A 12,167-nucleotide genomic window follows, 5' to 3' on the forward strand; every position below is an offset into this window, starting at 1 on the left:
TCATGTCTGTTAACTATTTTCGCTTTGAGTTGAATGTGACCTTACAAAATGAAATGAGTGCTTTATGCCTAGTCGTTGTGTTAAACATATTTAACAAAAGGTAATAAAAGACTTAATGTAGACCCGAAAAAGTATCCCAAAGTATTCAAAGACCCCAGAGTATCCAAATCATAAGACCTAAAATAAACTTAATTATAAACCAGAGCAATGCTTTAAAATTACTGCCTTTCTAAATATTTTGTATATAGATGTCTCTTTTTTTTCCTGTGTGCACAATAATTAGTGAGCCAACATGAGAGGAAAAGGGTGCATTGAGATGCTGAGAGTATCATTGGCTTTAAGTCTAGCAGAAGTAGCAACTGGTTTTTGTAGGTGCTCTCATCAGCACTGAAAATCCTGCAAACAATCTGAGTTGCATAGGGTACATAGCTTCATGGAATTTGTTGTGGGATGATCTATAAGCTGTATTTTATTGGATTTAAACATGGATTTGTAAGTGCAAATGGTTTGCGAACTGAAAGCTGATCCAAAACTGTGCTCTCAAAGTAATGTTGATGTGCCCTGTGTAGCAGCCTAGATAACAAACTACACTGTTTATAAGGTCTTGGCTGGAAATACTAAGACAACAAAAATGACGTATATACAGTTAAATTGAACATGGTATAAGGGTATTCCTGTTTTGCCTCCTGAGTGTTCACTTTTTTTCTTTCCAGTAACTTAAAATAAAATGATGTCCTGTTTTGGGTTTGTTTTCTTTCAGAATCTGGCATGAATGGGAAATTGACAACAACACATTTGTTGGAATGTGGATGAGGGAAGGAGACTCATGTGAAACTAAGAGCAGACAGACAAAGGTATAATAACCTAGACTATGCTAATTCAGACAGCTTGACTCTCTACACACACTCGTGACACTCTGCAGACTGAAATGTTCCTACCTTGAAGAAGTCATAATTTAAGATGTGATATAAAACATGAAGATGAATTCCTGTAGGAGCTAGGTGAATGGATGGAGGAGGGAAGCTAAAATCAAGATAAATTTTTGAAGAAGTTTACTTATGTATTCTCATTGGTTACTTTTAACTCTTTTTTTTTTTCCTTGATAGAGTGGAATATTGTGGTATTATCACTACTGTAGAAACATACAGTGCTTTGTAATTTGTGTCAGGAAAAATAAAGAAAATTAGCTATTTGTTGAATGGGGGATGTCAGCATATTGTGCTAAGAACATCCAGGAAAAAGGAGGGAAAAGAATTAGGCGTTAACAGCATGCTGAGAAGCTAAGTAAGGTGTTAAAACAAGAGCAGAGGGCATGCAAGGAGAATTGAGGAAGGAATCAAATATATGGGAGTGTCAGAGGAACCAACTCAAGATAAACAGATTCTTCTGTGAGTACGTTTTAAAGAAAAAGTAAAAATTCTTATTTTGTGGAGTGGTTAAAATGTTTCTTTTTTTTACATTCAAGTAGTCTCTGTGCCAAGGGTAAGGAAGGGTGTCTGAGACTTGCCCAATGTGTGGCACATGATTTGCATATATTGTGTATCCTTTCATTCATTAATGTTTTTCTTTTTCCACCTCCTGTTTCAGTATGTTACACAGTTTTACAGATACAGTGAATTAAATCTCACATTCCCTGGTAACATAGGTAGATGTTGTGAAGAAGAGTTAAAGATACTCTATAGTTCACAACAGGCTGCTTTTCATGTAGAAGATACTTGGCTATTACAATGATGGGTGACAATACAATACTTGAGAGAGGGATATATAGTTGGAATAATAACTAATGTGAAGGTGGGATAAGTGACAAAATGTCTTGGCCAAGGTGAAAATACTCTATACTGTGATGGAGGTGCCTTGTTAACAGCTTTATCTCCCATAGGGGTTGTGGAAAGAATTACTATTCTTGTATCACCTTTGATATTGTGATTCAGATCTTTCACTGGCGTTTAGTTTTGAACAGACAGAAAATACTGGTGCTGCAAGTTTAAAGATAGAAACAAATTACAGGCTAGATGTGTATTGTTCTCTTTATTTAGCACATTGGACAGAACTAAAATTTGTCAAGTGAATTATGCTTATGTCAGGTGAGGTTCTAAAGGGTGTCATATTCACCTTCCCTTTTACTCTAATTCTTGCTGGAAATACAGTGCTTGGGAGTCCAAGGAACAGTGATAGGTGGTGGGACCATTTCCCATTAGAGCAAGCAATTTTCACATTTGATAAAATAATTTGAAGATGTGCTAGCTATGATTCTTTTTCTGTGGGTGACAGCACTGGAAGCTTTGACATGACAGTATGTACAGAAATGCATCTGCTAGCATTGGAAGACAGCAAATGGATCATCAATGCTGGTCCTGTCCTGTTTTATGTGGAGGTGATTCACTCATCTTTGTTTTTACTGGTGTTTAGGTTCATCTTGTTTGTGGAAAGAGCAATAAATTGGCATATGTGTCTGAGCCGAGTACTTGTGTTTACTCTCTGACATTTGAGACTCCACTTGTGTGCCATCCCCACTCTCTTTTAGGTAAGATTTAGAAAATCATTTGTGTGTGGAGCAGCTGGCACATTACACCAACCTCAGAGTGTCAATTTCTAGGTTCTTTGAGTTTGTAACTTGATATAAATGAGTATTAAATGTAACATATTATATGAAGTGTATTTTAAATCCCAGTCATTATAACACATAGGTATTTCTCAAATAAATTGTCATTGCTAGTGTAGACTCAGTGAGTGGGGTTTTTTTGTTGTTTTTTTTTCTCTTTGTCTTTTTTTCTTGGACTGGTCGTAGGAATCAGCCCTGCAGTATTTGCACATTTACTTACATTACAAAAAGGGAGAGGTCAGTGAGAATTACATTCAGCGAAGAAATATGAGGCCTTCTAGCTGGAAATAAGAGAAAAATTTTTGGTTGGTGGCATTCTCTGGCAACTTTCAATGTGTGAAGTGGATTTTAAGTTTAACCCCAACTTCTGAAAGCAGTAGAGACTCTGTACTGTATAGAAACCTTGACTTCTTAAAACAAATACACTTGCATGCTACTAGAGGAGCATTTAACTAATGCAGGATAATGCTGTTGGTTTTTACATGGTTTGACTTCCATTTTCCAGTTTATCCAACTCTGACTGAAGCACTACAAAGGAAGTGGGATGAAGCAGAGCAGCTTCTATATGATGAACTAATAACTGACCAGGTTTGTTAACTTCTTCCAACCGTATTTGGTAAAGAACAATTATTGTCAAATAGCCAAACCTGGCTTCTGCAGTTTCTCCTTTTCGAATGGATGCATTTATTCTGCAGTTGGCAAACAGTAATTTTTGTGCTCTGTAACTGCTATATCAACTGATAATTGTAATGTTTGCTACAGTGAAGCTTGAGGAATTGGAATGGCCGGTGCAAATTACAAGCAGCGATGAGAGTCGGGTGGATTGATGTATTGTCTTTTAGAAACTTTCTTTTTCAGGGATACAAAAAAATACTGAAAGAGATTTTTGAGGAAGCAGGACTTCTAAAAGCAACAGAAGAAGAGGAAGTTGAGAAACAGAATAAGAAAAGTGTGGAATTTGAAACAGTGGAGAAGTGCAGTAAGGTATAGAGTGTAATATTTACAGTGTGGAATTATATTGCCAGTTTTTACTGTATGACAGTATCAGTGTGACAGCATTATGTAAACACTCTTTGGATTCAGCTGAAATCTGTTCATGGGATTATCTCATCTGGTTTCAATATGTAGCAGTCTGCATACAGAGCGGTTTGATATCTTTATTCTAGCCCTTCAGTCAAAAACAAAGCAGCACAACTGAATGCCCAATAAGAAGACAGGTGTGTGTATAGGAATTGGAGTAGGCACTTGGGTTATGAACACCTTATAAGTACTCTTTCTGGGGAGTATCAGTCTGGAAATAGGAAGGACTTGCTAGTGAAAATAAATGTGTAACCAGCCTTGGGAATGTTGACATGGATAATTACCCAGACTCGTGTCAGAATGCGTTGGCTGTTGGACAAGCAAAGGGCAGAATGATCTATGGTGTGTCCATTTCTGAATAACTTTCATGTGTGCGAACAGTCCTTCTGCAACAGAATTGAAATGGGGGAAATAGAGGTAGACGATGTGCTCCACCTCAAGGAGTGCAAGCTGAACATCAAAAAAAGAGCACAGAAGGGAATTAATTCATTATAATGCAGAGAAGAAGCTGCTGTTGTAATTTTATTTGAAAATGTAGCAAAGACAAAACACCATGTAGTAATTCCTGAATATTACCAAATAAACTGGGGTTAAGCTGAATATACTTATAATAAAGATCACCATTTTGATGTGGTACTGCTAGGAGCTGGAATATTCACCTATTTTTTTTTTTCCCAATAGTTAACAATACAATATTTAATAATTTGTACTTCTTTTTCTGCTTCATCATAGCTCAATTGACATAAAGTTGGCTGTTTTGGTAACCACAGAATCTTAAATGGTTAATCTTTTGCTCTTTCTTGATTGATGTAAAAACCAAAACAGAATAAAAAAATTAGGGCTTCTTCAAGATTCCAGATACGTGGTTTGAGTCTCAAAAGTACTAAGCAATCCCTGGCTCTGTAAGTTAACAGAAACTGCTGAAAGCAAGAATGTGAAGGTCAAGAGTTGAGGAGGTGACAAACTTCCGCACTGTAGCATTGTAATGTAAAATAAAATAAGCCTGGTCCTGTGGCAAACTTTTATGAATACAATTTTATGCTATGATAAAATGCTAGTTAGAGGATAGATCTGAAATAGTTACAGAAAGCACTCCTAATTTTTACTCTTGGGCTTGGAAAAAGCTGGCTCCTGTTTTGGCAACATAGGAATATATCTTTTTATAAAATTTGTGCCTTGTTCTTGGAATAAGCAGTTTATCTTTTAAGATCTTCTAAGTGAAAAGCTGTAACAGCTGTGCACAGACTTATTATTTTTTATAAATTCCCATTTTATGTATGCATTTGGAGAGTCATTTAAAATGTATTTCCTTTCTTAGGAATACAAGCAACTTTCTAAAGAAATAAAAAAACTTAAAGATTTATTAAGTCAGCATGGTATTGCATACAAAGGAAATTCTGGTGAGTTTTTTGGTATCATTTGTTTTCATTATTGTCTATTCAGAATGTGAATACCCAAATGTTGTTTTTGGTTACAGCAAGGATTAAATAATCTGACATATATGGAGGTAAAATTCAGTAGACAAAGTTTTCAATAAGTACTTAGGTCTTGATTCCTGTGCAAGAGGACTTATTTTGCACCTCCCCCCCCCCCCCCCCAAATGTGTTGATGACTTGAAATTTTACCTTTATAGAAAAATTTTGACTGCTGTTGTATTTGAAGTTTGTCTCTGGTACTTAAGGTGCCAAAGAAAAAGGAAATCAGTGTTACAGCATTCATAGCACGTAAGCATCTTTTAAGTAACTCCATTTTCTGCATAGTCAACCACAAGGCCTGACTTCAAGAACACTTGAAATGTTCTCTGTATGTTTGAATCGGTTTTATCCTTTCTTAGTCAGCTTTTTTCCCTCTCTTTGATTTTGAAGTACCATATCACGTGCACTTTTTAGAAGGAAAGACTGTTTGGTGCTGGCTATGAAGAAGCAAGGCTTATCTGGATTAATTCCAGACAAGTGATTTTTTGGTGGTGGTGTTGTTGGGGTTTAGGGTTTTTTTTTTTTTTTTTTGTCGTTCCCCACCACACCTTCCAGTCCATCATGCCCATTATTACATAAACAATTTGTCTAAGGAGGATTTAATCTCCCTGAATATATATTTACACCTTTTTTGTTCAGAATTGGCACCTGAAGAAAACAATGAACCTTTGAGCTAATTAAATCAGCTTAAAATTAGTGACATACTTAATTTTTTCTTTTTTTTGTTTTGAGAAATTTTCTTCTCTGTTTTTTTGTTTTTGTTTTTTGTTGTTTTTTTTTTTTTAATTGGTGACCCTCTTCTAGGGAAAACTCATTGTACTGGAATTTTCATACAACATTTTATCTGCATGTTTAAACTATTAACTATGTAACTTGCACAGTATTTCTGACAGTTTGTTAGTTCATATAATTATTGCAGATTAGAACTGTACAATCAAAAGCAGAATTCACAGCTTACTCTAGACGACTTATTATTTCAAAACTATTGAGTAAATTCTGTGACAAAAATGTTTTGGTGTTTAAAAGCGGAAATAACTGATGTCTTAAACTAAATATTACAGCTGAAAATACCAGTGTTGAACAAGTAAGTCACAAACTGGCAACTGCAGTGACAACTGTTTTTAATGGGTCAAAGGATGATGAGCACCTGCGTGGCGACACAGGAATTTGGAATGACGCTGTATGAAGAAATTTGGCTGGTAAACAGCAAGTTCATATGGAATGTCAAGGAAGTTGAACATGTATCGTGGCACCGAGATGATTGACCTTCTGCGAGGATTCTTGACTTTCTGAATTTCTGCCATAAAGCAGAACATAATGGAGTGCAGGCTCACCATTGCGGAGAACAGTTGGCTAGTCTCTGAGATCATTTGTAAAACTTATTTGCTAAGGCCGATATTGGGCATAGGTTTACAGATTGTGCAGCTCCAGTCCCAGCTGTTATTTTCTTTGAGCAAGCACGGCAACAGGTGGCGTACATACAAAATAGTTCAAGACCAGTGCTGTAAGATGTTGCATGCATGAAAGGCAGCAAGTACACTATTAAGAACACGTCGCCTCATCTGTGTGCTGAAAGGTTTTCTGTGCAGGTTTTAGCGGAAAAGGAAATGTTTTCTGCTGTAGCAGTGCATAACGCCCCACTCCACCTGCGCTGAGAGGTTGATGTCATCCTGGGAGAGTGGGTGGGTAAAACGAAAGCTCTTCAGGCTCTGACAGAAAGGTACTATGAAAGCACCAACACTGTTCTAAAAGAACAGCTCCGCTGAGGCAGCACGTGGCCGTTCTCTGTGCTAGCATGGAATAAAGTGGATTTTTCCAACGCAAGCGGTGGAGCCGTTACTGTGGGAGTCGGTGGAGGCCGGGAACGCTGCCTCCTCTCGTCCGGTTGGTGAGCTCGCCGGGCGGCCAGCGCGCAGCCTGCGCCGCGCTCCGCCGCTTCTGCCGCCTAGCTCCTCGGCGGCAACCGGCGCCGGCTCGGCCCGGGCCCGGGCCCGTCGTCCGAGAGCCTGCGGGGCCCCGCGGCCGCCGGCGCGCTTCCGCTTCCGGGCGGCGCGGGGAGGAGCGGGCAGGGCGGCGCGGCGGGATGAGCGGGGCGCTGGGCCGCTGGCGGTGAGGTGGAGGTCGCGGGGTCGGGGCCGCGGGATGCGCGCCCCGCGCCTCTGATGCCTGTGTCTTTGCAGGGCACGGCGCTCCCTGCCCCTGCCTGGCCCCCGGAGGTGGCTGGCGCGGCGGGGAGGCCCGGCGGGCGCGGATCCGGAGGGCGCGGGGGCCATCCCCTTCTCCGCCAGCAAGGCCAGTCCGCGGGTGTGGAGCGTCAGCCGTTCCATGGGGAGCGACCACGAGAGGCCGTGGGCGAAGGTGCTGCCTCTCAGTTTGCTGTGCACGGGGCTGTTGCTCTGGTGCATCTTCAGGGAGAAAACGGAGATCGATGAGCGGCTGGAGGCGGTTTTCTCCGGTTGGATCGCGGACTCTTCAGATGTGGCCCAAAAAAGCAACGCTCCCCTGCAGCCGCGGAAGGACGAATGAGGACGGGAGTGCGGCTGCAGTGAAGGAGATGGCGAAAGCTTGCTGGCATTCACCTGGTTAAAAGCTGTACTGCCACTTTAATGGGAAAAAGTGTTTTTCCAGCACTCTCGGCAGCCTTATCTTGCAAGCTTGATTCCTTCCTGTATCGCGGTGCTTTCTGCGCTGGTCTTAGTTTAGTAATTTATGCTGGTACGGCAAGGAGTGGTTTCTTCCAGCATTTCACAGTAGGGATGAACAGGATGTATTGCAAATCTACTTGCATTTGAAGATAATGTTTTATGCAACCCATCCCTTTTCCATGGATCATTTTTCTTAGATGCACAGTGTATTAAAGTATTAAAGCTGTAAGTCTGTAAAATTGCTGCTGAAGGTGACCTTCATTTGACATTTTGCTAGTCACAGAATATGTTCAGCTTGCATCGAAGGCAACTGTAGGTGTATGATTCATGAATATATGTGATTGTGTTCTGATTTTTGGGTTTTTTTGTAATTCTACTAAGAAACGTAGAAATTACCTTCTTCAACCCTTACTGGATAGTCGGTGCTTGCTTTCTGGACTATAACTTTTTACACGTGCCTGATTTAGGTGATCATTGTTACAGACGCTCGTGACAAATTGGAGGAGCCAATTTGTATTAAATAAAAAGATTGAATTTATTAGCAAGCGATAAGAGAGCAAAACAGCGCTGGGCGGCTGGGGAGGCAGTGCTCTGCCAAAAGCTCGCAACTTTCTGTTATAGTTACATTCCTTTTATACAGTTTATGCACCCCTTTCTTGTCAATCTTCGCCTTGTCTTGCTGCTTCTTTCTTCACTCGTGTAGGTTTGTTATTGGGCGGATTCGGTCAGTCTTCTCAAGGGGAAGTGTCTTTTTGATGTAGAATGTCTTTTGTTGTGGAGAAGTGCAGTCCTGGTAGAGTTAATCCCCTTATCTGGTAAATTATAGCTGTTGTCTTTTTCCTCCTTATCTAGTAAGTTATATTTGTTGTCTTTTTCTCGTGACTTTTACAAAACATTTAAGCAAGCCTTGCTTTTTTTTTTTTAACACAAAGCATTTGTTCAATCACAATGTGTGTCTTCCCACTTTCCGATTGGTATGTAAGTAAATTATCATATTGTTGTTTTAACACCATTAACCGGGTTGATTCTATTCTGCTTTGAACAAGGGCTACAACTTTATCTAAAATACATGGACCAAAGGTTAAGATTAGCAGTAAGACTATTAGGGGTAATTGTGGAATCTTCCATCTTGACAGACTTTATTTGTATGGTTGATGGAGATTCCCCCCCCCCTCCCCGAGTTCATTTATCTTAACCAGATACTAAGCAAAGAATGTCCCTACCCCCATGTGCGATTTCATGAACAAAGTTAACCCGTTCATTACAATCATTACTAGTAAGAGAGGTTTTTGCAGGGAATCTAAGTGATTGGCTTGCATTATACTGGGGAGGAACCCCCTGGTTTCATTAAGCAATGTAGTCTATTTTTTCCTACAGATTCATAGGTACTGAAACCTGCACACTTGGGAGACTTTTCTTGGAGAGGAAGAGTCTCAGCTACTAATACAGAATAGAATCATAGAATCATTTAGGTTGGAAAAGACCTACAAGATCATCGAGTCCAACCATCATCCATGCCCACTAAACCATGTTACTAAACGATGTTATGGAGTACTCTGTCTATGCGCTTTTTGATTACCTCCAGGGATGGTGATTCAACCACTTCCCTGGGCAGCCTGTTCCAATGTCTGACAACCCTCTCAGTAAAGAATTTTTTCCTAATATCTAACCTAAATCTCCATTGCTGCAGCTTGAGGCCATTTCCTCTCATCCCCAGCCACCTGACAGAAGAGACCAGCACCCACCTCACTACAACCCCCCTTCAGGTAGTTGTAGAAAGCGGTAAGGTCTCCCTCAGCCTCCTCTTCTCCAGACTAAACAGCCCCAGCTCCCTCAGCTGCTCCTCATCAGACTTGTGCTCCAGGCCCCTCAACAACTTGGTTGCCCTTCTCTGGACACGCTCCAGCACCTCCATGTCTTTCCTGCAGTGAGGGGCCCAAAACTGAACACAGTACTTGAGGTGCGGCCTCACCAGTGCTGCGTACAGGGGAACAATCACCTCCCTGCTCCTGCTGGCCACACTATTTCTGATACAGGCCAGGATGCCATTGGCCTTCCTGGCCACCTGGGCACACTACTGGCTCATATTCAGCCGGTTGTCAACCAGCACGCCCAGGTTCTTCTCTGTAGGGCAGCTTTCCAGCCACTCTTCCCCAAGCCCTGTAGCGCTGCATGGGGTTGCTGTGACCCAAGTGCAGGACCTGGCACTCGGCCTTGTTGAACATCATGCGACTGGCCTCAGCCCATCGATCCAGCCTGTCCAGATCTCTCTGTAGAGCCTCCCTACCCTCAAGCAGCTCGACCCTGCCTCCCAACTTGGTGTCATACAGCTTAGTTCCCTTAAAAGTTAGAGGCATTTTTTTTTAAGCTTTCAGATGTAAAAAATGCAAAACTGTTTTTGTGCCATTAAAATTTCTAATTAAAAACCAAACCAAACCAAACCAACCAAACAAAAAAACCGAACATGGCAGCAGCTGGTAAGACAGGTTGGAGCTACAGAGAGAACTGCCTTAGCACGATGTTTGTCTGACACTGCTGGTTAGTCTCCGAACAGCATGCACCACTGTGGCTTTTGATTTTGCTGTAGAGTCCCTGATGATGATGAAGTGAGTACAGTTGGTCTGGTACTGTCCCAAGGTTTAATTTGTCTTGGGATTCAATTTTCGCTACCACAGAATGTTGCAAGTGAGATACGTGCATGGGGGCATCCTGGTGAATAAAAGAGTGATCCTGGATTTTATTTATATTGACTTAAGGTCAATAATGCTTGTTTCTCTGACTAGCTTGCTCTCTCCGCGTTCTATTACAACAATGATCCCAGCAACGTACTGCTTTGTTTAAGGAAATAAAAAGCTGCCCCTTTGCACGTGCCTTCTTTTCGAGTGGTGTGATAGGTGTTTAATAAAGAACCTCTACCTGCAAAACTCTTCTCGTGATCTCTGGCTTCTAAGGTGTTGGAAAACTTGCGAGCTATTTGTCTGCAGCATTTTGTTGTTAAAAGCGCAGAGCACGAGCCCATCGGCTGAAGCGCGCTGAAGAAGCCCCGCGCGCGCTTTGGGCCGCGCGCCTTCTCCGACGCGTGGGAGGGCGCTGGCGCTGGCGTCGGGCGCCTCTCGCGGCTGCGCCGTGCTGGAGGACTGACGCTCGGCCAAGGCTGCGCTGGAGCCCCGGCAGCTCCCCCACAGCTCCCCCCACCCTCCCCCAGGCGGGGCCTTGCCCGGGCAGCGCGCGGCGGCTCGGCCCGCGCTGGCTGCTCGCGTGCGCCGCCCGCGGCCGCGGCCTGGGCGCCCGGGCTGCGCGCGGGGGAGCTCGCAGGCTCTCGGGGCGCGCGCGCTGGTGGGGCGGGGCCGGCGGGCGTCGCGTTGCAGGGGGGTGGGGCCGGGACCGGCAGGACGGGGCTGCGCCTGCGCTCTGTTGACTACCAGGGAAGATGCCGTCGGTTTCGAAGGCGGTGTCGCGGGGTGGCGGGTCTGGTGGGTCCCCGCAGACCGAGCAGCCGACGCATTATACGTAGGTACCGCGTCCTGGAGGCGCCCTGCTCCCGGGGCCCCAGCGCCGTGCGGGGAGGGCCTCAGGACCCGAGGCGGAGGGCCCGGTCGTGTGTCAGGCCTGCTCCGCGCGGCCTCCCGCGCTGGCGGCTGGTCTGTGAGGAGACCGCCTGGCCCTGGCCGGCCTTCGCCGCGCACCTTTTCCAGCTCCAGGCGCCGCGCGGCGGAAGCCGCGTTCTGTGCCGGCCAGATAGAAGCGGCCCGGGCGCGGCTGGCCGCAGAGCGCCTGCGGCGGTTCTCCGCGCCTTGCGTCTGCTCCCACGGTCGTGCCTTTCTGGTCCGCGCTGTGACCCGTCGGCATTCTCCGGCATCCCGAGCCGCGCAGCACCCTCTCGCACTCCGAGCCCGCCCTCTGCCAGCTATGGCACCAGTCCTTCCGCTTCTCGTAAGCGTTGCGTAGCCAGCTTCAGCTCGAGTCCTTGGGACATTTCCGTGACAGTTTTTGCAGACCTTCCTGTAGTGAAAGAGAGGTCCCGTGTGCTCGCCGTCCTCTCTGCAAGCCTATCCGTTTTCTTCTGATAACGGTCTATAAAGTCCCTGCAGCCCTCTAGCACTACTGACAGCTCACCTCATGTAGAACCATGTGCTCCCCACAAAGGCATAATAATTTTTCACCTAATTGTTGCATTCGCTCCCATCCCCCATATTGCGGCTTCTATAATGTCACATTTCCACCACTCTCAGAAAGACCACAGGAATGTGGCCACTTTCCTAGATACTGCTACAACCTGTTCTCCAGCCCTTAAGGTCCAAAAATCGTGTTCCTTTTTTTTTTTTGGTCTTTCTCCCCACAATCCTGGATAGTTTAGAGGTTCTT

The 12,167-nt window shown here is 44.0% G+C and overlaps 3 protein-coding genes across 9 annotated transcripts in view; all 3 read left to right on the forward strand.

Annotated features, from left to right (window-relative positions):
• Positions 1-7,145, forward strand: part of GNPTG (N-acetylglucosamine-1-phosphate transferase subunit gamma) — a 10,480-nt gene extending 3,335 nt beyond the window's left edge. Inside the window, exons 6-11 of the mRNA XM_049791752.1 lie at positions 761-854; positions 2,410-2,524; positions 3,108-3,190; positions 3,461-3,586; positions 5,001-5,082; positions 6,219-7,145. Coding sequence (XP_049647709.1) covers positions 761-854; positions 2,410-2,524; positions 3,108-3,190; positions 3,461-3,586; positions 5,001-5,082; positions 6,219-6,343 — 625 coding nt within the window. The 3' untranslated portion in view covers positions 6,344-7,145. The remainder of the gene's footprint in view (positions 1-760; positions 855-2,409; positions 2,525-3,107; positions 3,191-3,460; positions 3,587-5,000; positions 5,083-6,218) is intronic.
• A 68-nt stretch (positions 7,146-7,213) lies between these two features.
• On the forward strand, positions 7,214-8,340 carry LOC126034160 (protein CCSMST1). The gene is made up of 2 exons (XM_049791568.1): positions 7,214-7,266; positions 7,338-8,340. Exons 1-2 carry the CDS (start codon positions 7,241-7,243, stop codon positions 7,681-7,683), a joined length of 372 nt encoding a protein of 123 aa, XP_049647525.1. The 5' UTR covers positions 7,214-7,240; the 3' UTR covers positions 7,684-8,340.
• A 2,856-nt stretch (positions 8,341-11,196) lies between these two features.
• UNKL (unk like zinc finger) overlaps positions 11,197-12,167 on the forward strand; it is a 60,108-nt gene continuing 59,137 nt past the window's right edge. For all 7 annotated transcript variants that reach the window (XM_049791907.1, XM_049791909.1, XM_049791912.1 and 4 more), the window contains exon 1: positions 11,197-11,312. In XM_049791907.1, coding sequence (XP_049647864.1) covers positions 11,233-11,312 — 80 coding nt within the window. In that variant the 5' untranslated portion in view covers positions 11,197-11,232. The remainder of the gene's footprint in view (positions 11,313-12,167) is intronic.

The sequence above is a fragment of the Accipiter gentilis genome, chromosome 33, assembly GCF_929443795.1.
Source record: "Accipiter gentilis chromosome 33, bAccGen1.1, whole genome shotgun sequence".
Taxonomy (NCBI): domain Eukaryota; kingdom Metazoa; phylum Chordata; class Aves; order Accipitriformes; family Accipitridae; genus Astur; species Astur gentilis.

What these genes read in the sequence shown, in the direction of transcription:
- LOC126034160 (XM_049791568.1), top strand. Translation starts at nt 7,241, where the DNA reads ATGAGCGGGGCGCTGGGCCGCTGGCG. An exon ending in GGGGCGCTGGGCCGCTGGCG is followed by an intron (nt 7,267 to 7,337) that starts GTGAGGTGGAGG and finishes GTGTCTTTGCAG; the next exon opens with GGCACGGCGCTCCCTGCCCC.